This window comes from Pristiophorus japonicus, chromosome 4 (genome assembly GCF_044704955.1).
Source record: "Pristiophorus japonicus isolate sPriJap1 chromosome 4, sPriJap1.hap1, whole genome shotgun sequence".
Taxonomy (NCBI): Eukaryota; Metazoa; Chordata; class Chondrichthyes; family Pristiophoridae; genus Pristiophorus; species Pristiophorus japonicus.
This window is the reverse complement of record NC_091980.1, coordinates 104,552,604-104,577,142: the sequence shown is the minus strand read 5'-3', so window position 1 is coordinate 104,577,142 and position 24,539 is coordinate 104,552,604. Positions and strand designations below refer to the sequence as shown.

The following is a 24,539-nucleotide window of genomic DNA, read 5'->3' as shown; positions in this document are numbered from 1 at the left end:
ACTTAATTCTGCTGATGAGAGCTGAAAATACTAGATTTAACTCTTTAAATGATTTTAATATCTCCTAACTGAATTATGGATGGATTTTGAATTCCAGCCCAAATCTCTCTGACTATATTCTGATATAATTGTAGAAAGTAGGCAGTAAGGAGACATATTTCCAGTAATTTCTGTTGTCATGAAGTGTTTTATTGAAAACCCGCATAAACTAAATGCCAGCCGCTTGTGTGGCATTATGCGATAGAGTATATCCTCTTGACTCAAACAAATATTACCAATTTTTAAAACAAAACTTGTGTATTTCTACTGCCACTAAATTGTAATATTTTGATAAAAAATAAAGCTTGTCTCCTCTGCCTGTTGACCATAAGAATCTTAATGAGAAATGATCTGGGCCGATTCAACCCAGCTGCTAGAACTGACCCCAATTGTCCATCTCACTCAAAGGCCATGGGTTGGTTGGCTAGTGTGGGAAATGGAAAATGTTATACTGGCGCACTCAGGAGTTCTTTTTAATGTTGGGGCTGAGTCACACTTTACTTTACGAACCATGAAGTATTTGATACTGACACTAAGTGCTTGAAATATTCAATGTTCCATTTTGCAGTGCTTGCACCCCTCACTTTGGGCAGCAAAAAAATGTCGTCTTTCCCCCCCCCCCCCTCCCCCCCCCAAAAAAAAAGCCTGAATGCTTCTATTCTAACTGTCAGCTAAAGTCACTCCCAGATGTAAACCACCTGCTTCAAGCAATGACTTCTCCACTGGGATTTCAGAGATTCCTGCGTTGGAGAATTTAAAGATGGGTGTATGATGCCATAATAGAGACTGCCACAGAATTGAGGCTTGACAGATGGTGTAACCAAGTCTCGGCTTCTGGAAGTCAGCAATGTATGTTTGAATTTCTTGACAAAAACATGAGCATTAACTTCTGGGTAGTGTTGAGATAGTGTGTGGACTTTTTTTTAAGAACCCACTGTAGTTTTTTAAGAGCCCACTGTAGTTGAGAAGATGAGAAAAATTGCCAATTGGGTATTCGAATTTGCCAAACTTGATATCGAAGTGCCTGTAAGGGGAAGGGAAGGTGAATGCGTCGAGGCCAACAGGGTCCACAGTGTAATGAAAGTTCACTAGTATACTCTTCCAGCATCTCAGGCTAAAGCTCGAGGCCAGCAAGATGCAATCTGTATAATTAATGCTGTGATTCCATATAAACACACTTTTCAAAATGCATGTATATTAAAATATGCTCGTTACAGTGTGGTGAAAAGCTGTTATTTCAAAATCAAATGGTAGAAATATACAGTACTAAACCAGCAAATGCCATTAGTGGTGAGAATAAGAACTAGCTTATATACTCACTAAAGTAAATGACAAGCCCAGTTACACTACAACTGGGAATCATGGACAGAAAATAGGCATGGATTTTTTTTTATTCCTGTGATGAAAAATGACTTGGGAAGAGAACTGAGCCAATGACTAACATGGAAACTGATAACTGGTAATTTCAGCAGATTAATTAAAATTCCATTTCATTGAATTAGAAATGCACATTCTGAAATTTCCCTTTTTCTTTAAATGAAATGTCCACTATCAAATTGCACACATTAAAAAAAACAAAAGCTGTGCTGCAGCTATATCTGGAATAATTTCCACTTCTTCCCATATCACTCCTTGCACTATATGATGACCTGCAGCTGCTTAAATGAAATCACACTGTCACTGATTGAAATATTTCGTTGACTGAATAGAAAAAGTGGAGTTTCTTTAGGTTTTGTTTTTCCATTTAACAGTGGGAAATTAAATCTTAATTTCAGTCACCCAAATAGCAGAATCATATATTACCAATAATTATCATGTTACTGTAAGAGCATGCCCAAATCTACAGGGCTCCTTGCTCGTTCCTAAGCCCTGGCCACCTATTCCTTCCTGCACCAAGTTCCCGGCCTCCTCCCAAATCCACTCTTCCTGGTCCTTGCAGTCCTTGAGCCCCTCACCTTTTGAGTGTTGTAGCATTTTGCACTGTAGTTATAACCCTGCAAATCTCAATCATTTATTATGAGGCAAATTTCCCTATTGCTGCTTCTGGTACTCGAACGTTTTACTCCAATTAGCGTGCTTTTGGTGTCTCGTTGTACCCGTTACTAGTTCTAGTTTGAAAATCGTGGTTTTGATAAATATCTGTTTTGTTTAATTTTGAGAAGAATATGCCAAATGATTAAATCAGCACAAGAATCTGGCTCAGCCTGAATTCCATTCGCCATTCTGTAGAATGCTGACTTTCCCCCCCTCTATTAGAGTTGTTCTTGTGTGCAAGTTACACAAAGGCAAGGTTCCGAGAAATTGTTCAAGCGCATCTTTCATTGACCTGAAATAGAATGTGTCTTGGCTCCAGGTAATCAGTGTTTTTAAATTGCTTTTATGTTGGTGTCTGATTTCTTTAATTCTGTAATTTCATGGTCAAAATTCACCACCTCTAGTGAAATCTTGTCTGAAAACTTGTCACAATTCCAGTTGGCATTAACTTTCCCTTCCTGCCCATGTCAGTTATAAAAATGGCAGTCGTGCTTCGATTACATCTTGTTCTCCTTGTGTTGCACTTTGCAGAGCGACGACAGTCCCAGCCCAAAACGCCGGCGTCTCTCTCATTCTGTCCTTGAGATCCAGAGTGCATCTCCTCCCCAGACGCCACCAATGCGACCATGGGAAATAACAGTGAATAGGCGGCCTCCCTCAGCCCCTTTCAACCAGCGACGATTCTCAGGGGAACGCTGCAACACACCAGCACATCACAGGAGGAGGTGAGTGCCACATTGGAGGTAGACCTCCAGCTTCTCAGGGCATGTACAGTTTGCTGCAGATCTGGCTAGTAGTGGTACTTTCTATCCATGTCCAAACATGCGAGCGCTAAATTTCTTCACCCGATTTTACAGCCAAGCTCCTCTGGAGCTTTTTTCCTTCTGAAGTTTGCTATCTTGGTTTGATAAATTCTAGCATGTAGCTGAGGAGGGAGGATCCTGCTATCTGTGGTTGCCATGTTCTGTCTTGTATGGGGTGCAACATTCCGATGCATTACTGTTTCATAATAGTGAGTGGGTTCTTGAAGTATGCCTGTCGTTACCAGGAATTAGAACAAACTTGATTAACATTTAAAATTGGCTCCTTAGTATATAGTCTATTGAGTTGTGACATTACACAATAATGCTTTGTGCAGAAGAAGGCTATTGGTCCATCTATCCTATCCTTCCAAATCTCTCCAGTTTGCTGACCATGATTCTGGAACTAGTGGCCTCCTACATCGTGGGCCGCCCCGACCTGTGAGAACACCACCGCAGGTCGGGGCTATAAATAGAGCTGGAGCGCCGGACCCTGGAACATCGTGGGTGAAAGTGTGGTGAATGAGGGTACGGGGCCCAGAAGAGCCGAGGGCCCAGAGGCAGCACAGGCCTGCCTACACTGCAATATGTGTGCGCACTAGGTCCATGCAGCAGGGCAGTTCTCCAGTTGTCCTGGTTCAACCCTTGCCACTGGATAAAGGCCTAGCTCTGTTGAGCCCGTGTGGTGGCTGATGTGCAATGGTCACCACACGTTAAAAAAATCCACGCACAGGCATCTTCCACCCCCTCAATTGGAGTTCAGGACTGGAACATCGGGTCCTTCATTGAAACATCTGTGAATTCTTGTGGAAGTCATCCTCGCTCAAGGGACCGCCTATGACTCCTTCTCAAATAGAAATTCATCTAGTTCTATTTTTAAATCTGCCATGGTTTCCTGTTCCACCACCCTATTAATTTTTCTACAAATCTATCACTCTTACTACTTTTGATGCCCTTCATTTTAAATGGTGTCCCCTAGCCCTCAAATCCTGGACCCAAATTCTCCATACCCGTGAAATTTTTTTTAAAATCAAGTACTCTTTCACTTTCCAGTTCCCGAGGTAGGCTATCTTTACTCATAACTCAGCTCTTTTAAGTTCAGGAATCAGCTTCATAGTCCTCCTCAGACCACCACCACTAATTTTTTTCTGTAATATGGAGACCAAAGCTAAACGTAAACTCCCAGTTGCAGCCTCACCAACCTCAACATTAAGTAAGTCACATCCTCAGCTATGTATCCCAACATTGAACTGACAGCTTTAATGGCCTATCCATGAATACCCTCACATATTTTTCATATTCTGTTATCTCAATCACATTTCCATTTAATATGTAATCTATATTCTTCTTCTACCTAATTTCATGACATACACTCATCCATGTTGAACTCCATCTGCCAACTCTTTGCACATTGACCTAGCCTGTCCAGACCTAGCCTGTCCAGACCTGGCCTGTCCAGATCCCTTTGGATTATCACACATTGGTGAGCATCAGTAGGCACTTATAAAGTCATTTATAAAAATTACAAAGTGCAATGGCCGATACACCAACCCCTGTGGAAATCCACTGACAACTGGGTTCCACCTATCTTTGTTTAATCTATCTTTCAGTCATGCATCAGTCCTGCTGAATACTTTGCACTTCCATAGACACGCAGCCTGTGAATCACTTATTATGTAGGTCAGTGTCACATTTTTCCCTGAAATTCAGGTAGATAACATCTACTTTTATCTGTAACTTCCTCAGCAAATTGCAGTAAATTGGTGAGATACAACCTGCCCCTTCTGGTGGGTCTCTAGTCAGACCCTGTACTTCTAGAGGATACTGTATGATATTCCTCATCCGTCTCGAACACGTACCCCACAATGGTGGTAACTTGAGGGTTCATCCCTTGTCCTTTTTTTTTTTAAAGATGGTGTTATATATGCTCCTTTCTATTTCATTCTGATAACTGCTGCCAATGAGTTTGAAAGATGTAAGTGTGGGGATTTGCGATCTCCTGAGGCAATTCGTTGGTTGGAAATTGTCAGAGCGGGAGCTTTGTTAACCTCAGCTTCCTATGCCTTTTTATTATGCCTTCCCCTGAGATCCAGAGGGGCTCCATTCTGCTTTTTCCTTTATACTCCTCTCTCAACATAGGTGTCACCTCACCCCCACCCCACTTCCCCCCCCACCCCCGCCATGAGAAGAACACTTCCCTGTTCCCAGATATCACCCTCGCCCCCAAACCAAGCATATCATCTGGGTTGACATGTCAGTTCTCTACTGAAGTAGTGCTGCATTGTAGGAGATGTTCCTTCCAGCTGAGATTTTAAATCGAGGCTTTGTCGGTTCAGGTGGTCATAAAAGGTTTCGTGGCAGTATTCAAAGAAAGCAGCAGAGATTTCCTGGTGTCCTGGCCAGCATTTCAGCTCTCAACCAAAACCACAGAATCAAATTAATGGTCATTTTTTTCGTTCGCTGTTTATGGGACCTTGCTGTGCAGAACGCATAACGCTGACCAACCTTACCACCACCTTCCTGCTCCTTACAGCAGGAATATGTCTACTGATACTCTGACCATTGCTCTAGAGTATTTTAATATTCCTTTACCTGTGACTTTCAGATACCATGTTGATTTCCTATTTTCATTGCCAAGCAGGAGCTCGAGGCTGTAAGTGCTTGCATCCCCTTTATCTGCAATTCAAAAGAGTTGTATACCGATGCTATTCTATACAATACTACTCAGCTGCTTGACTGATCCTTTCTCTGGGAAGTAAAGATAAATGTTCATTTCCAAACAAGCAAGCGCAAAGCAAAACCTCATTCTAAACAGGGGAACAGCCCAATTCTCAGCTATCCACAGATATGTACATACATGCATCCATATATTTCAGTCTCCATTTCAGCTCTCATTCCCCTCTCCTGAATTCACTGCCCTCATGTCCTCCCTAAACCAATCCCTCCATGCAAACTCTCCTGCTCGTATTTCCCTCGACCTCGCCATCTCCTGTGGCCTCGCTACTTCATGGTCTTGATTACCAACAAGGCAATCTCTGGCCTCCCCATGTATTCCTCACTACCCATATTGCTATACCTCCTTCAACTTCACTTTCTCTCTCTGTCCGCACTGGAAAAAACACTTGTAATCCATAGTGCCAGAATTTGGCCCTCTATTTGCTATGATTCCTCTGCAGTTGTTAATTTGTCCCCAGCAAAACCGATTGCCTATCCCAAATGTTTTCCTGGTACACTTCCACCGTTGCTCCCTTGAGTCCACGAGGCACAAATTTGTGTACCTGGTGCACAACTGGCTTAGCCGTTCATTTGCTAGGTCTGGCTTGACCATGTTGAGCTCTACCAATCTTCACTCTCCTCTGCCAAAATGACTCAGTACTGTAGGCTCATTCTGAAGGGCTGCTTTCCTCCATTACCCAACTGTTGCTATAAACCCCTCTCTCCTCTCCCCTGCCTCCTCTCCCCTCGCCTCTAACAACAAATGCAAGACGAGTTTATTGACTTCTTTGTCTCCAAGAAAGAGACCATACATTCAACTACCCACTTAGCCAAAACTCTCCCTAGCCTTATCCCTACCCCAGTCCTGAATACACACACTCTCTTATTCTCTTTCTTCCCCCCCCCCCTCCATTTCGACCAATCTTTCTTTCTCTCGCTCTCTCTCCTCTTCTTGCTGCCTCCACATTCATCACATCCACAAAACATACATCCTAACCCTTATACACCATTCGCAATAAAGTCCTGAACACCAAATTCCTCTTCCTGATCCCCTTTAGCTAATACTGTTAATGGTTACTCTCCTCTACTTTTCAAAACTACCATCATCATCATCTCACTCCTGAAAAAAAAACACTCTTGACCCCTCTCCCCGCTCACTACTGACTTTCCTTTCCAAGTACCTTGAATGTATGTTAGGAGGTGAGCCACACATTACTGAGTTCTCACCCAGGCGATGAAGGTGCACTGAAGGTTGGGGAGATGGCTGGGCCTTCTCTTGTTCACAATGGTTATTGCCCAATATTTCTGTGGCCTGCATGTTACGTTATCCAGGTCTGGCTTTAAGCTGGAATGGGTTGCTTCATTGCAAGAGGAGCTGTGAATGGAGCTGAACACTCTGGAATCATCTGTGAAAAGTCCCTCTGAACAGCAATAACAACTTGCATTTATATAGCACATTTAACATGGTAAAACGTCTCAAGGCATTTCACAGGAGCGATATCAGACAAAAATTTACACCGAGTCAAAGAAGAAGACACAAGGATAGGTGACCAATTTGACAGCGAGCTACATAAAGAGATATTAGGACAGGTGACCAAAAAGCTTGGTCAAAGAGGTAGGCTTTAAGGAGGAGAGGGTGGCGGAGACCTTTTAGGGAGGAAATTCAAGAGCTTAGTGTCCAGGCAGCTGAAGATGCAGCTGCAATTGTTGGGTTGAAGGGAATGGGGTATGGACAAGATGCCAGAGTTGAAGAAATGCAGAATTTTTGGAGGGTTGTAGAGTTGGACCTTGACCTTTCTGTTGCTTTGATTTGGTGTTGTTTTCTGTGTGTTTTGGTGATGCTCCGTAGAACATTTTTCTAGATTAAAGTTGTTGTTGTAGTGTATATGAATGCATAAAATAGTAATGAAATAGTAATGAATGTCCCGGCATTTGAATTTACTTTCAGTTCCATATTCCATCATAAAACTGGCTGATCATTAATTGTTTCTACCTGTAGGTAATGGTGGTTTTTAAGAATATACATTTTCTAATATGATTTAAGTAACCCCCTCCTGTTTTGCTAGTCAGATTGCTCATTCGAAGTAATGAAGTATACATTTTGGGTCTGCTTGGTCTGTAATCAGAAGTATTTTGGATTCTGGTACTTCTCGGCTGTACCTCAGTTGAAATTACTCAATATTTGCACTGATAATCTGGCAATATGAGACTAAGTAATAGAGGAATTGTGCCACACACCAGATAACATCTATTTGATAAATGTTATCATCACACATTCAGAGGAAATAAAGTAAATCAACTTTGTTGCTTTGATGGAGACATCTGTGACACTGCAAAGCACCTGAACAGCTACCAGTGCCAGCCTGACACTGAAAACTGGATTATATTTCAGTGTGTTTCTATGGTACAAATCATTTGTGTCATGGGAAAAAATCAATATGGAATTTATCCTCTTCAGGAGAAAGACCATCATAGCTTCCAGACAACTTGGTTCTCGATTGTTATTTATCCAGCAATCTTTACTGGTTTTAACATAAGGGAGGTAGGAAAATAATCACAAAAAAGAAAGTGGATTGGTGCAGGATATATATATAGCTCAATAAAGAAGAGCAGGCTGAACGGACAGTTTAAAAAAATATATATTTTATATGTATAAATATATATACAATCTGATCAGCAGTCAAGCAGATGGTTTTTTCATTCTTCTGATTACCTCCATCATTAGAAAAATGATTTTGCCGAAAGGATAAGAAATGGCAGAATTTTGTATGAGTTGAAGGATGAGGCGCTGGCCAAGAGAACATTGTCGCCTCCAGACTTTACTATTTCAAAGGCATGGATGAGGGTTTCAGTCTAAGCTGGCTGAGGCAGGGCCAGAGGTGGGCAGTGTTATACATTGGGAAATATGCAGTCTTTGTGGTGGAGAGTATATGGGTTTGGAAACTATGCTTCGGAGCGACTAGAACGCAGTGGTTACAAACAATTTCAGCCTGAGGCGGTGGTAGCAGAGGGAGATGAAATCAATGTCAGTGGTTCAGAGTTTGTTGTGGGAGCAAAGGTGATGGCTTCCATCTTACCACAGTTTAGTTGGAGGAGATTGTGGTTCATCCAAGACTGGATGTCAGACAAGCAGTCTGGTAACACGGGCAGTGGGGAGGTCGAGAGATGTGCAAAAGGGGTCTAGTTCAGGGACTCTAAAAGTAACTCTAGTGAGCGCGCAGTGCTTGGCTGTTCCAACATGATAGGTGTTGGAATGGTGAACGCTGAGGTGGAGCTGAACCAGGGCACAAGGCACTTTGCCAGAGAGAGAAAAAAATCAAAAAAGGAGCCTTTTCTCTCTCTCTCTCCACTCTTACCCTGGCCATGCTTTTATGGTTGGTTGGAAGCTAGTTGCTTCCCTTCCCTCTAATGTAGCTAAGAACTAATGTGTGGTTTAGGGTTTCATTAGGGAGGGGAAAAATGGAAGAGGGGAATATTGAGTTGGAGAGACTCATGGACTGAATTTATCAAACTGAGATAGGATTCAAATCCTAATTTGCATTTTGACAACATCTCTTTCCACCCCTACTATCTCTTTCGTGCACAGTTGCCAATCTCTTCGCTGAGATATTCAGTGCCAGTTGTTTAATTAAGAGAAGTCAATTAAAATTAGCAAGGGATGTGTGTCTGGTTGTATTTTCACAGCGACACTAGGGGGTTGGAAATATCTAGTTACCTTCCCATCATAACCAAAGTCTAGGGGGACATAAAGGGGAGAGAAAAAGGGGATCAATGCAGATAAATAAATAAACTTCAAAATGAGAATGCAAAAATTGTTTAGATTTGGTGTATATTTTTACATCTTTTCTCTTTACAGTTTCAATCTTTTGACATTCTTGCCGGTTTGTTGCAGTCCTCCTGCGCGACGCCAGTGGGGTAGGCGTGACAGGCCTTTGCATAATCCCATCAACCAGGATGAAAACTACCACCATCCTCCATATTCACAGCAACTGCCTATAGATGAAAACCGATCTTACAATCACACAAACTTATCACCACGTATGCTTCACCCTGCTGCACATCCTCCGCAGCAAAATCCTGTCATGGTGGATCTCCACGAACAGGTTAGAGTCATTTACCACCTTGTCAGATAAATGATGCTCTGTTCTTCAGCTACTTTCTGAATTAACTGGCTGTCACATGGTGCTAGAATTAGCACCATTGTGAGTTTGCCAACTAAAAATACACCATTTAAATGCCTTAAATTCATTTGGCTTTAAAGTGGAATAGCAGTCAAGCACTGCATGTTAACACCCACCCTCGTTGTGTGACCCTGTTTCCTTGAGGGTTTAAAAGTCCCTATGGATGAATCAGAAAGGAGGCTGAGAGATGGGAATGGAGTTGAGAGGGCTGATGCCTGATGGTCCAAAAGGGGCCAAGAACAGTCCTTCTCCTGGGTTTTCCCTACCTCACAAGACCACTAGACCCTGCTTTCTGCTGCCAGACTCTGGGCCTCACCCACTCCCCAATTTTAGATCTTGTGATTCACTCCAGTCTACATAAATTCTTAGACTACATTCTTAGTGCTCCCTGACTTCAGGACCACCCCCAATATAATTATACCCCGAAACCTCCAATTCCAGTTCTCCCAGATTCCAGGACCTGTCATGGTGTTCCCACACCCAGAAAACCCCCAAAATAATGTTGGATCCGGAGAACCTCCCTCCCCCCTCCACACCCCCCACCCTCCCCCCTTTATCCCAGTACAGGTACTATTAAACCCCTAGGTCCCCTCCTAATGTTCCCATATCCCAGCGCCATCCCTCTGGTCTGCTAAATCAGTGCCTCCAGTAACACTGCTCGGCATAACACCCCTGTTCTTATAAAACGTCTGGTTCACAATGATCAATACTGCAGTAGATCTGTGCATGTGTATTCCAGTTGCTCAAAGTCTTGCGCCCATATTCATCAGTTTATTCCCAATCATAGGGAATGGGGTGGCTGAATTTCTTTATTCCCAAGGATGGGATTGGGAGCAATATTGGTTTGCAACTGAGAGTATTTCATCTTGCTGGGAAAATGATTCATGATGCAGTGACCTAAAGCAAAGATGGGTAATAAATAAGACATTGGCTAGTTATTGTCCGTACTGTAAAGTAATACTTTGTGCTGAACTAGGTAATGACTTCTTGTGCAGCCTGCTCACGTCTAGTACCCTTGTATCAATAAACTTCTAAATAAACGCATTTGAAAAAGCTTTACAGTTTGTAAATTGGCCAAATTATTGAGAATCTTAGTAAGCCAGTTCAGACATGAAATCTTACTTGCTTCATATAGTAGGAACTGTTTAATTAACTTCATCCAGATGTATAGGCAAACATGAATCAAATGTGCTTGCTGTTAGTGTCACTTCAGCACTGATGTCTTAAAACTCTATTTGCAGTCCTCTTGTGAGTAATAATTCTTCCATTTTGTTTAATTCTAGATGCATCAAGGAACAGTCCCTGTGTCCTACACTGTAACCACAGTAACAGCACATGGTTTCCCACTCCATGCGGGGCAACATATCCCAGGGTGCAACACGCAACAGGTCCCAGCATGCTCAGTAATGTTCAGTGGACAGCACTACCCGGTCTGCTGCGTTCCACCACCTGTGAGTTTTGCAACTTAATATGTGGCATGTTAATCCCGTATTCTTTGGCTGGCAAAAGAATTGTTAGTTTAGAAGTAGTTATGATTGACACCTTCCAAAAAAATTCTTGCGTTTCTAAAATATTCTTTAGTATCCGAGCAGCCTCTCTGACATCAATAACGTTTCATATGGTCACATTTTTAAATTATAAAAAATTTGATGGTAATGAATTCAAGGGTGCACATTCATCTAAACTCAGCCTCTGTCTTGCATTAAAGAGAACTGAAATGCAGGGGTAAAGTTCCAGCTTCTTGTTCATTGTGACTTCAGTAATTTTTGAGTAACCATTTGAAGGATGCATAGATATTTTCACAAGTTATGCTTAACGTATAAATGGGGTTTGTTTAATGGTGTACAATCGCTGTTAAATTCTAGAGGGATATTTCATTGTAAAAGTCTTCAGAAATGCAGAGAGACTTTTTCAAAAACTGAAATAAAATAGTCGTCTCATCATTTTTTTAAATTCAATTTGATCTTCAATTTGCTGGAAGATTGTTCAACATCTTTGCTTATTGTCTTGTAAGGAATACTCAAGGACACTCCTTTTGTGTTTTTAACCTTCGTGGATTTTATAATGCTTTATCAATAAATCAACTGATTATTTTGTACATTTCATATTTTATCCATTATCTAAATGATGGACAATTGAGACACTTGAACCCACTTTAAACATGTTAGCATGTGGTGATGCCTCCACTCTATTTGCACTCAATAATGTGTTAACATTGTGCTGAATTAAGTGCTTCAGTTTAGACTGTACAACCAGAACGGAGGAGCAAAAATATATTTTAACAGCTGATTTCGCAATTGCAGCAATGTCCTCTGCCTGCTCTGCATGTGGATTTCAGTGACGACTAGGTACAATCCCATACCCCAGCTTGCTGCTTCATGACAGGATAATCGAATGTGTCAATTTATGCGATTGGCATTGCCCTTCCTACCTGTAGTATTTTAAAACTGACTCGGAACATGAAATTAAAAAACATAGTTGTTTATTTAGTTAACTGTACCACTTTTGTTTAGATAATTTTATAACAGTGTAAAATAATTGTTGTCTCTTTAGGAATAGTAGCTGTATAACTAAAGTCTTTGCACGAGCAGGGGTATAAATATGCCATTTTAAATTTCCTTCTCCTTTTTACCCTCTCCCCATTTGTTTTTGCTTAAGCAGATTGGGGATATATTTTGCTTTATTTTCTTCAATTGTAAAATAAATGTCACTAGGTTTTGTGGGGGATCTCTTCAGCATTTAAATGATCTGTCAGATGCTGAACCTACTGAAGAAGCACCTGTAGGGGAGCATGTCTTGAGCCTCAAGTTCCCAATTAAAGGATCTCATGTCTAGCAGTAGAAATTGATAGTTTTATTATAATGCTAAGAAATAGAAACTATATGGGCCAGATTTTGCTAACAAGCGCTTGCTGTTATTGAAGTGTAAATCGGACAGCAACTAATGACGACAGCATGTGCAGTTATACACGGAAATCCAGAAATTCCTGTCCCGAGTTTTCCTGCTCCTCCAGAAGCTGTGCAAGAATGGAATCCCACTGAGAGATTAGGCATAGAAATAAATGGAAGGCACGAAGTTACTGTAATTGCGTGATATAATCTCTCAATGCACCAGAAAAAGTTAGGGATAGTCCATTCTAGTATAAGTAACATTTTTTACAAGTGTGATAAGTCTTAGTTACTGCCAAACAACAGCTGGCACTGAAAAAGTGTGGAGTCTCATTCCTTCAGATTTTAATTATTGTTGGAGTTTTTTTTTAAACAACTAACTTTTTTGTCTCTTTACCTTTCTTTCCCCCTCTTAATTTTTCTTTCTGTACCTAATTTTACATTTAATTAAATATTCTAATTTACACTTCCTGATTCAGACTCTGTGTTGCTCATTAACGATTCTTCAATCTGATTGGTTAACGAGATACAGAAACACAGTTGCTTGTCCTGTTTACACAGGTCCCAGATCCCTTTTTGGCTCTGTAATTTACACTAAGTCCAGTGAAAAATCCCATAGGAAGTCTGGCATCATTCATTCACCGCTGAGAGCCAAATCTGGCCCAATATGTTTTGAATCTAGGAAAATAAGTTTCTTTGTGAATGGATTATTTTCCGTGGTGTCATTCATTTCTCCAGTGAAATCAGGACTAACTCTGGTGTTGTACACATTTTATATTCAGTTAGTCCAAGTGGAATATGTGTCTGTGTATGAAAAGGTTGGGGATTGAAAGACTGTAAAGGTTTCCCAATGGTTGAGTTTAGCCAGCGAGCAAGTGAACCACACAGACCTGGGACGGTCCCAGGTTTGATCCTCGGTATGTGCCAAGTTTGCAGTCTCTGGCAGAGCAGCAATATGGGCACTAGTATTCGCCTCGGCTGGGCAGACAAAGTCATCCAAGCTTCCCACTCCAGGCTATCCAGCAACCTCTGCTGAAATTGAGCCCATGTGAACAGGGTTGAGGACAGGATTAGACTTGGTGGTGATATTCCCTGCAGTTGAATAGCATACTAATTCACTATCATAAGAACATAAGAAGTAGGAGCAGGAGTAGGTCACCTGGCCCCTCAAGCCTGCTCTGCCATTTAATAACATCATGGCTGATCTGATCATGGACTCAGTTCCACTTCCCTGCCCTCTCCCCATAACCCTTTATTCCCTTATCGCTCAAAAATCTGTCTATCTCCGCCTTAAATATATTCAATGACCCAGTCTCCACAGCTCTCTGAGGCAGAGAATTCCATAGATTTACAACCTTTGAGAGAAGAAATTCCTCCTCATCTCAGTTTTAAATGGGCGGCCCCTTATTCTGAGACTATGTCTCCTAGTTTTAGTTTCTCCTATGAGTCGAAATATCCTCTCTGTATCCATCTTGTCGAGCACCCTCATTATCTTATATGTTTCGATAAGATCACCTCTCATTCTTCTGAACTTCAATGAGTATAGGCCCAACTTAGTCAACCTATCTTCATAAGGACAGGAGAAATCTGCATTTGGAAAGGCAAGGATTAATTAGGGACAGTCAGCAAGGATTTGTTAAAGGAAGATCGTGTTTGACTAACCTGAATTAATTTTTTGAGGAGGTAACCAAGAGAGTCGATGAGGGTAGTGCGTACGATGTAGTATATATGGACTTCAGCAAGGCTTTTGATAAGGTCCCACATGGTAGACTGGTCATGAAGGTTAAAGCCCATGGGATACAGGGCAAAGTGGCAAGCTGGATCCAAAATTGGCTTGGAGGAAGGAAGCAAAGGGTAATGATTGATGGATGTTTTTGTGACTGGAAGGATGTTTCCAGTGGGGTTCCGCCAGGGCTCAGTACTGGGTCCCTTGCTTTTTGTGATATATATCAATGATTTAGAATTGAATAAAGGGAGTATGATTAAGAAGTATGCAGACGACACTAAAATTGGCTGTGGTTGATAATGAAGAGAAAAGTCATGGGTTGCAGGAGGATATCAATCTACTGGTCAGGTGGGCAGAGCAGTGGCAAATGGAATTTAATTAGAGAAGTGTGAGGTAATGCACAAGGGGAGGGTTAATGAGGAAAGGGTATACACATTAAGCGGTAGGCCACTTAATAGTATAGATGAACAAAGGGACCTTGGAGTGCTTGTCCACAGATCCCTGAAAGTAGCAGATAAGGTGGTTAAGAAGGCATATGGGATGCTTGCCTTTATTGGCCGAGGCACAGAATACAAGAGCAGGGAGGTTATGCTTAAATTGTATCATACTTTGGTTAGGCCACAGCTGGAATACTGTGTGCAGTTCTGGTCGCCATATTATAGGAAGAACATGATTGCACTAGAGAGGGTGCAGAGGAGATTTACTAGGATGCTGCCTGGAATGGAGAACCTTAGTTATGAGGACAGATTGGAATGGCTGGGTTGGTTCTCATTGGAACAGAGGAGGTTGAGAGGAGTCCTCATTGAGATGTACACAATATTGAGGGGCCTGGACATAGTGGATAATAAGGGCCTATCTCCATTGGTGGAGGGGTCTATTACGTGGGAGCATAGTTTTAAGGTGGTTGGTGGAAGATTTAGAGGGGATTTGAGGGGGGGGCTTTTTTACGCAGGGGGTTGTGGGGATCTGGAACTCGCTGCCTGGAAGAGTGGTGGATGCAGAAATCCTCACCACTTTTAAGAGATGGCTGGATGGGCACTTGAAGTGCCGAAACCTGCAGGGTTATGGACCTAGAGATTGTAATTTGGATTAGACTGGATGACTTTTTGTTGGACGGCGCAGATATAATGGTAAGTACTGCAGGGAATAGAATACGGCCAGGATGATCTCCTGGACTAATTTCGATCGCCTGGATGGGTCGGAGAGGAATTTTCCCAGATTTTTTCTCCCTAAATTGGCCTGGGTTTTTCTGTTTTTTGCCTCTCCCAGGAGATCACATGGCTCCAGTTGGGGTGCAGTGTAGCATGTTTCATTATAAGGAGTATCGCAGATGTGTGAGGCGGACTGGTTGGGCTGGGTGTTCTTTGCCTTTCCGTCATTGTTCATAGGTTTATGTGTAACCTTTAGGGCTCCTGACCAAGGGCCGTGCGGCTCTTTGTCGGTTGTGCGGCTCTTTGTCAGCCGGCGCGGACACGATGGGCCAAAATGGCCTCCATCTGCGCTGTAGATTTCTATGTTTCTATAAGTCGACCCCCTCATTTCCGGAATCAACCTAGTGAACCTTCTCTGAACAGCCTCCAATGCAAGTATATCCTTCCTTAAATACGGAGACCAAAACTTTATGCAGTACTCCAGGTGTGGCCTCACCAATACCCTGTATAGTTGTAACAGGACTTCTCTGCTTTTATACTCTATTCCCCTTGCAATAAAGGCCTACATCAAGCTTCATGCGAGAACAGTACTCACTTGGGTGTGATACTGCAGGATAAGTGGCACCTGTAGGACACTAATGCGGCAAAGAGATGAAGGGGAAAAATAATGTTTTCAATGGCCGAACAGTGCTCTCACTTGAACAACAATGAAAGCATTTCTATTAACAACCAGTATCAATCTATAACGAATATAACTTCTGTTTTCCTGCGTGTTCATTGTTGCATATAATCTGTTTCATATGATCAAATGGTACGAAAGTGAGCTGTTCAGTACATATTGTAAATCTCTTAACACTTGGTCGTTAGATAACCAAAGCATGTAATTTTTCAAAATTCCGAGAAATGTAATAGCGTGAGTGCATCTGTTACTGTTATCCATCTAGTGCCATTTGTTGTTCTTCCAGGGATCATCCTTTTCACCTTGTAAATGTCTCTTAATCTTGTTTTTCAGCTGATTCATGCGTGCACAATGCAGCATCTGCCAGTCTCTTACCAAGCCTTTCCTCCACTTATCTCCAGTGAACATTTTATACTGCACCCTCCCCATCTGCCACCCCACCAGCATCCCCACCTTCCTCCCTTGGGCCAGTTTGTTCCAATCCAGCCACAGCACCCACGACTGGTAAGTAAAACAGTTAAAGAAAAAAAAATGCCTAACCCTGAGGCCAAAATATTCAGTGAAGGCACTCTGTCTGTAATGGAAGTAATGCTGCGAAAGGCAATAATGTTTCACGTATTTTTTTTCCCATTGAAACCGTATACATTTCAATTTTGAGTTCAGCATCAGGAGTGAAATTCGCCTGGGGCGGGGACACAAAATGGGCGGTATCACATCTGCAACCAGACATGTGCCTGCCCGATATTCAGTTGCATTGAAGTGAGTGGAACTGAATATTGGGTGGATGTATAACTGGGAGCAGATGTGACGCTGCCCGTTTCGCAACCCCACTCGAGTCGAATTTCGACCCTCGGTACCACACCAAAAAAAATTTGTCGTCTAGTTCTATTTTTCAACGCCCTCATTTGCTATTTAGTAAAAGAATTGTGTAACGGAGTCACACGATGCAGCAAGACCTGGGTCTGACTGATGGTCTGTGTTGATTAGCTGATCTCAGCTGAATTGGCGGTAGGGGTGGCACAATCAGCCTCAGCCACTGGGTTAGCAAGACGAAAATCTAGCAGAATTACTGCTAATTTATCTGAAGGAAATTGAGCATGGGATGCTCCTGTGGTCGGCCAGCCTGCCAACGAGCGCTGTCTACACGAACACAAGGAATTGCGTACTTGGGTCACAGTACATATACCATAAAAGGGAAGGGTGCAAAGGGAGGTAGTGCTGGACAGGCTAATGGGACTGAAAGTAGACAAGTCCCCTGGTCCTGATGAAATGCATCCCAGGGTATTAAACGAGATGGCGGAAGTTATAGCAGATACATTGGTTATAATCTACCAAAATTCTCTGGACTCTGGGGAGGTACCAGCGGATTGGAAAGCAGCTAATGTAACGCCTCTGTTTAAAAAAAGGGGGGCAGACAAAAGGCAGGTAACTATAGGCCGGTTAGTTTAACATCTGTAGTGGGGAAAATGTTTGAAGCTATCATTAAGGAAGAAATAGCGGGACATCTAGATAGGAATAGTGCAATCAAGCAGACGCAACATGGATTCATGAAGGGGAAATCATGTTTAACTAATTTACTGGAATTCTTTGAGGATATAACGAGCATGGTGGATAGAGATGTACCGATGGATGTGGTGTATTTAGATTTCCAAAAGGCATTCGATAAGGTGCCACACAAAAGGTTACTGCAGAAGACAAAGGTACGCGGAGTCAGCGGAAATGTATTAGCATGGATAGAGAATTGGCTGGCTAACAGAAAGCAGAGAGTTGGGATAAATGGGTCCTTTTCAGGTTGGAAATCGGTGGTTAGTGGTGTGCCACAGGGATCGGTGCTGGGACCACAACTGTTTACAATATACATAGATGACCTAGAGGAGGGGACAGAGTGTAGTGCAACAAAATTTGCAGATGACACAAAGATTAGTGGGGAAGCGGGTTGTGTAGAGGACACAGAGAGGCTGCAAAGAGATTTAAGCGAATGGGCTAAGGTTTGGCAGATGGAATACAATGTCGGAAAATGTGAGGTCATCCACCTTGGGGGGGGGGAAAAAAACAGTAAAAGGGAATATTATTTGAATGGGGAGAAATTACAACATGGTGCGGTGCAGAGGGACCTGGGTGTCCTTGTGCATGAATCCCAAAAAGTTAGTTTGCAGGTGCAGCAGGTAATCAGGAAGGCGAATGGAATGTTGGCTTTCATTGCAAGAGGGATGGAGTACAAAAGCAGGGAGGTCCTGCTGCAACTGTACAGGGTATTGGTGAGGCCGCACCTGGAGTACTGCGTGCAGTTTAGGTCACCTTACTTAAGGAAGGATATACTAGCTTTGGAGGGGGTACAGAGACAATTCACTAGGCTGATTCCTAGATGAGGAGGTTACCTTATGATGATAGATTGAGTAGACTGGGTCTTTACTCGTTGGAGTTCAGAAGGATGAGGGGTGATCTTATCGAAACATTTAAAATAATGAAAGGGATAGACAAGATAGAGGCAGAGAGGTTGTTTCCACTGGTCGTGGAGACTAGAACTAGGGGGCACAGCCTCAAAAAACGGGGGAACCAATTTAAAACCGAGTTGAGAAGGAATTTCTTCTCCCAGAGGGTTGTGAATCTGTGGAATTCTCTGCCCAGGGAAGCAGTCGAGGCTAGCTCATTGAATGTATTCAAGTCACAGATAGATAAATTTTTAACCAATAAGGGAATTAAGGGTTATGGGGAGCGGGCGGGAAAGTGGAGCTGAGTCCACGGCCAGATCAGCCATGATCAGGCTCGAGGGGCTAGATGGCCTACTCCTGTTCCTAATTCTTATGTTCTTATGTTACAAAAAGCACTTTTGTAAAACAGTGCATGTTGCTGCCCACATCCCAACAGCAGTATTTTTAAACCACTCTATCGATAATTGCAGTTTTTATTTTCTGAATTTGATTTTTATTTTAAAAGGAACAGTTTAAAATTTGCTGGTAAATGCATTGAAGTGTTTATCCATGTAGCCAAGCCAGGCATACCGGGGTTGTGGGTGAGGGGAGAGCGATCAGATTCAATCCTCTGTGTGCAGAGTTAACTGACCTCAGTTGTGACAGTGCAAGGAGTGCTGCAACTGGCCTCTGCACTCCTAGTTTACAGAGGAGGTGGGATGGAAATCAACTGGGGGGGAGGGGGGGCAGAATTAGGAGAATTATTTTTACGCAGCGAGCTATAACCTGGAATTTACTAGCTGAGAAGGTAGAAGCAGGTTCAACAGTAATTTCCAAAAGGAAATTGGATATATACTTGAAAAGGAGAAATTTGCAGGGCTATGGGCAAAGAGCAGTGGGGTGAGACTAAAAGGACAGTTCTTTCAAAGAGCCAGATGATAGATGAATGGCCTCCTTCTGTGCTGTATGATTCTATGAAATACAAATGATTATAGTGCATTTATTTATTTATTTTGTGAGAAAGGTCTCCGATCCCATGGTGCTTGTAAATGACACTGATTATTTTTTGCCACTCTTGACGTGCTGAATAAGTCCAGATATACATTGCTGACGGAGTTATTCATCTTTTTATCGTCATCTTTTTCCAGTCTTTTGTGCGTAACAGCAATCCATTTCTTCCACTGCTTGATATCCGGCAGATCATACTCCGGGTTGTTTCCATAGCAACGTCCCTTTTTATGTGGACTGCTGGTTAGCCTGACTCTCAACTCCATCAGGAGAGTTGGGGGGGGGGTGGGGGGGGCGCTGCCATGACGGCAATGCGCGGGCACATGGCTACACACCAATTGGGTTGTCCCGCGTGAGAGAGCATTGGTCACCACTCTGCTCCAGTGAGCACGAGGACCCTTCTGGATGTCAACCCAGTATTTGGAGATTGGAGCTCGACTTTCTGCTTGCCGGGACACTCGCACTGTTGTACTTCCAGTTGATTTAGTATTTTGAAAAACTGCTTTGGCTTCAAGTTTAAGTAAGAAATACTGATTGAATCTATTCTACCTCTTACTTACTTCTCAATAGCCCCTGCAGAGGATAGAGAATGAAGTAGAAATGAGAGGGGACCAGCATCCAGTTGGTGGTTTTACATACCCACCTTCGCATCATCCCCCTGCCATGCCTACTTCCGTCCCACTGCAGTATCTTCCTCATGACCCCTTACACCAGGAATTGCCCTTTGGAGTGGTGAGTATTCCCTCCAACTGTCTTTGTATAATGGGGCTAATGATTGAGGCTTTTTGATAGTGTGATAATAGTGACAATGAGTCCAAAGGTGATAAAAAATCACACTGCCAAGAGAAGAGAAAGTTGTGATCTAGAGATAAATGATGCCGTCTCTCTGCCTTAATTTGTGCATCATCCTGTTGCTGCTGTAACTATAATCACTGTCCTTTTTCCTTTTTTAAAGAAAAACAACGGCACCATTTAATTTGATGCAGCAAATAATTCCAGAATCAATGATTTCTGGATTGACTGCAGTTAATACAAAGTGATTTTGTAAGCAGGTGGCTATAACTTTTGTCCAGTATAGGCACATTGTGTCACTGCAGGCACCTTGACTGAACTGCATCTCATCTCTACATATACAGCCTTCGTTCTGCTTCAGTAATGAAACTGATGTTATTCAGGAGGTGCTTCACACAGGGACTAAGAATACAAGATTACATAATTTACCTCTGCTTCGTACAACAAAGATTCCATGGCAACCCAAGGTGGCTTAATAGATGAGCAGAGACTGCTGTGATCTGAGGAATAAGGAATATCTTAGAAATGGCAGCAATAATTTAGTGGAAGGCAGACTGAATATTGTAATGAAAGGAAAGACATCACTAGTAACATTTTGTTCCTGCTGCTGAATTGTGAATTTTACTTGCTCCGTGTGTGCTTCACAATTGATGGGGACAAAAGAATTTTTACAAAAATGCCAAGAATATTCAAGGAGGGATTGTGTTAATGCTATCTGTGCTTGTGTCCGTAAAATCTTTTAATTCTTTTTGGCAAAAGGGAGCAAACTCATGCTCTTTTTACTCTGAGGAAAAAGATCATTGTGGATGGTCTTTTGTACAGGTGTAAATTGGATTGATGCAATAAAAAGCTGCGGCTGTGCATATATATCGTAACAGTAAATACAGGCCCGGGTTTGCTTTATCGCCCTAATTGATTGCAGCAAGATTCTGATGTCAGAGGGTAACTGTAGATGCATAAATGATGTCACTCTAGGTCAGAACCTTTTGTTGTACGTCAGTTACTGCTGTTAATGATGACGCCTTTACCCTTAATGAAGCTATATTTTCCACCATATTCCAAGCCCAGACCGCTATGATGGTGGTATAGCCCTTATATCTAAATCACACCTTGATCTGTCTCCCTATTCCTCCGGCAACTTCTCCTCCCTTGGGCATCTCGCCTTTTTCCACCCCTCATGTCTCTCTTTTAAAATCCTTATTCTGTACCGCCCACCTAAATAGCACTCCAATTTTCTCAATGAGATATCTTCTCTGCTTTCATCCCTCTGCTTCTGCACCAAGCGACTTCTCATCCTCGGTGATTTCAGCCTCCATCTCAACTCATCTTACTCCCTCTCCTCTGAGTTCGCTAGCCTCCTATCCTCCCTTAATCTCTCCCTTCATGTCAATTCCCCTACCCATATACACGGCCACCCCTTCAAACTTATCATCTCACGTGGCCTCGCTATCCCCTCTGTATCCGTGGCAACCTCCGACCATTTCCTTGTATCACCCTCTACCCATATTCCCCATTTTGGAGCATGCGCGTTGTGTGTAATGGCAGAGAGAGAACGGAGAGATGTCCATTAGGTTTGATCTTTAGGCACTAAAGCTGTTTGCTTAGATCATTTCTTATTTCTGGTGTACATGGGCAAATTTGTGTGTTGATAGAATCTCTCCTATGTTCCCACACATTTTTTTTGTATCAGTTCATGTATGCCATTTTTACAGCAAAAAAAATACAAAAACTACTAAAGCGTTCTTGTCTTCTTAATAAAAAAAAGTTAAATGTTCATATAGAAAAAAAATAGGCTGGTTAGTTTAACATCTGTAGTGGGGAAAATGCTTGAAGCTATCATTAAGGAAGAAATAACGGGACATCTAGACAGGAATAGTGCAATCAAGCAGACTCGACATGGATTCATGAAGGGGAAATTGTGTTTAACTAATTTACTGGAATTCTTTGAGGATATAACGAGCATGGTGGATAGAGGTGTACCGATGGGTGTGGTGTATTTAGATTTCCAAAAGACATTCGATAAGGTGCCACACAAAAGGTTACTGCAGAAGATAAAGGTACGCGGAGTCAGAGGAAACGTATTAGCATGGATAGAGAATTAGCTAGCTAACAGAAAGCAGAGAGTCGGGATAAATGGGTCCTTTTCAGGTTGTAAATCGGTGGTTAGTGGTGTGCCAAGGGATCGGTGCTGGGACCACAATTGTTTACAATATACATAGATGACCTGGAAGAGGGGACAGAGTGTAGTGTAACAAAATTTGCAGATGACACAAAGATTAGTGGGAAAGCGGGTTGTGTAGAGGACACAGAGAGGCTGCAAAGAGATTTAGATAGGTTAAGCGAATGGGCTAAGGTTTGACAGATGGAATACAATGTCGGAAGATGTGAGGTCATCCACCTTGGGGGGAAAAAAACAGTAACAGGAAATATTATTTGAATGGGGAGAAATTACAACATACTGCGGTGCAGAGGGACCTGGGGGTCCTTGTGCATGAATCCCAAAAAAGTTAGTTTGCAGGTGCAGCAGGTAATCAGGAAGGCGAATGGAATGTTGGCCTTCATTGCGAGAGGGATGGAATACAAAAGCAGGGAGGTCCTGCTGCAACTGTACAGGGTATTGGTGAGGCCGCACCTGGAGTACTGCGTGCAGTTTTGGTCACCTTTTTTAAGGAAGGATATACTAGCTTTGGAGGGGGTACAGAGACGATTCACTAGGCTGATTCCGGAGATGAGAGGGTTACCTTATGATAATAGATTGAGTAGACTGGGTGTTTACTCGTTGGAGTTCAGAAGGATGAGAGGTGATCTTATAGAAACATTTAAAATAATGAAAGGGATGGACAAGATAGAGGCAGAGAGGTTGTTTCCACTGGTCGGGGAGACTAGAACTGGGGGGCACAGCCTCAAAATACGGGGGAGCCAATTTAAAACCGAGTTGAGAAGGAATTTCTTCTCCCAGAGGGTTGTGAATCTGTGGAATTCTCTGCCCAAGGAAGCAGTTGAGGCTAGCTCATTGAATGTATTCAAATCACAGATAGATAGATTTTTAACCAATAAGGGAATTGAGGGTTACGGGGAGCGGGTGGGTAAGTGGAGCTGAGTCCACGGCCAGATCAGCCATGATCTTGTTGAATGGCGGAGCAGGCTTGAGGGGCTAGATGGCCTACTCCTGTTCCTAATTCTTATGTTCTTATGTAAGCTCAGCAAAGTCCGACTAGAAAGCTGCGATCTGCAGGAAGATATCAATCAACTGGTCAGGTGGGCAGAACAGTGCAATTGGAATTTAATACAGAGAATTGTGAGACCCTGTACAGTTTATATTCGGGCCTCCATCCCACCGGCGATGTTCGGGCTGCCCCCCGGCCACTGGCCCCACTCACCGGCAGAGTCTCTGTCGAGCATGTGGTGTGCACAATGGCTGTGAGCACTCTGACCTCCTCCTTCCACGAAGTGGACCTCTGACCATCCCAATGCCTGCCCTCAGCCAGGCCTCGTTTTTCTTACCACCTCACCGAAGGGCGCTGCTCAGCGCCGAGCTTACGGCTCGCACCCCGCTGTGGGCAACTAAGCCCATACACCAGAGTCTGGTCTCCAGTCATCTCGGACCCCCTTGCCACTGGACCAAGACCTTGCTCTGCTCGGCCCGTGAGGTAGCCGGTGTGCAACGGCCACCCCACGTTAAAAGAGCTCACGCAAAGGCATCTTCCACCCTTCAAAATGAAGTTCGGGACCTGGAACGTCAGGACCCTCGTGGACAACTCTCCCAAAAGCGACAGACCGGAATGCCGCACTGCCATCGTTGCCCAGGAATTTGGACACTTCGTCAACATCGCCGACCGAAGCGAGACCTGGATGGCAGGGGTAGGCCAGCTCAAAGAACAAGGTGGAGGTTACACCACCTTCTGGAAAGGCAAACCAGAAGAAGAATGCTGCCTCCATGGAGTTGGTTTCGCCATCAAGAACGAGCTGGTCGACTGCCTCGGAGACTCCCCCTGTGGGATTAGCAAACGTCTCATGACTCCAGTTCACCCTATCCCTGTGCGGAACCTGTGCGCTCCAACACTCGACGCAACAGATGAGGCCAAAGAGGTATTCTACTCCAGCCTCGAACAATC

The 24,539-nt window shown here is 43.0% G+C and overlaps 1 protein-coding gene across 1 annotated transcript in view; it reads left to right on the top strand.

The window, feature by feature from the left end:
* rnf44 (ring finger protein 44) overlaps positions 1–24,539 on the top strand; it is a 168,349-nt gene that overhangs the window by 114,406 nt on the left and 29,404 nt on the right. The window contains exons 3-7 of the mRNA XM_070878477.1: positions 2,605–2,798; positions 9,445–9,691; positions 11,053–11,220; positions 16,547–16,717; positions 20,203–20,364. Coding sequence (XP_070734578.1) covers positions 2,605–2,798; positions 9,445–9,691; positions 11,053–11,220; positions 16,547–16,717; positions 20,203–20,364 — 942 coding nt within the window. The remainder of the gene's footprint in view (positions 1–2,604; positions 2,799–9,444; positions 9,692–11,052; positions 11,221–16,546; positions 16,718–20,202; positions 20,365–24,539) is intronic.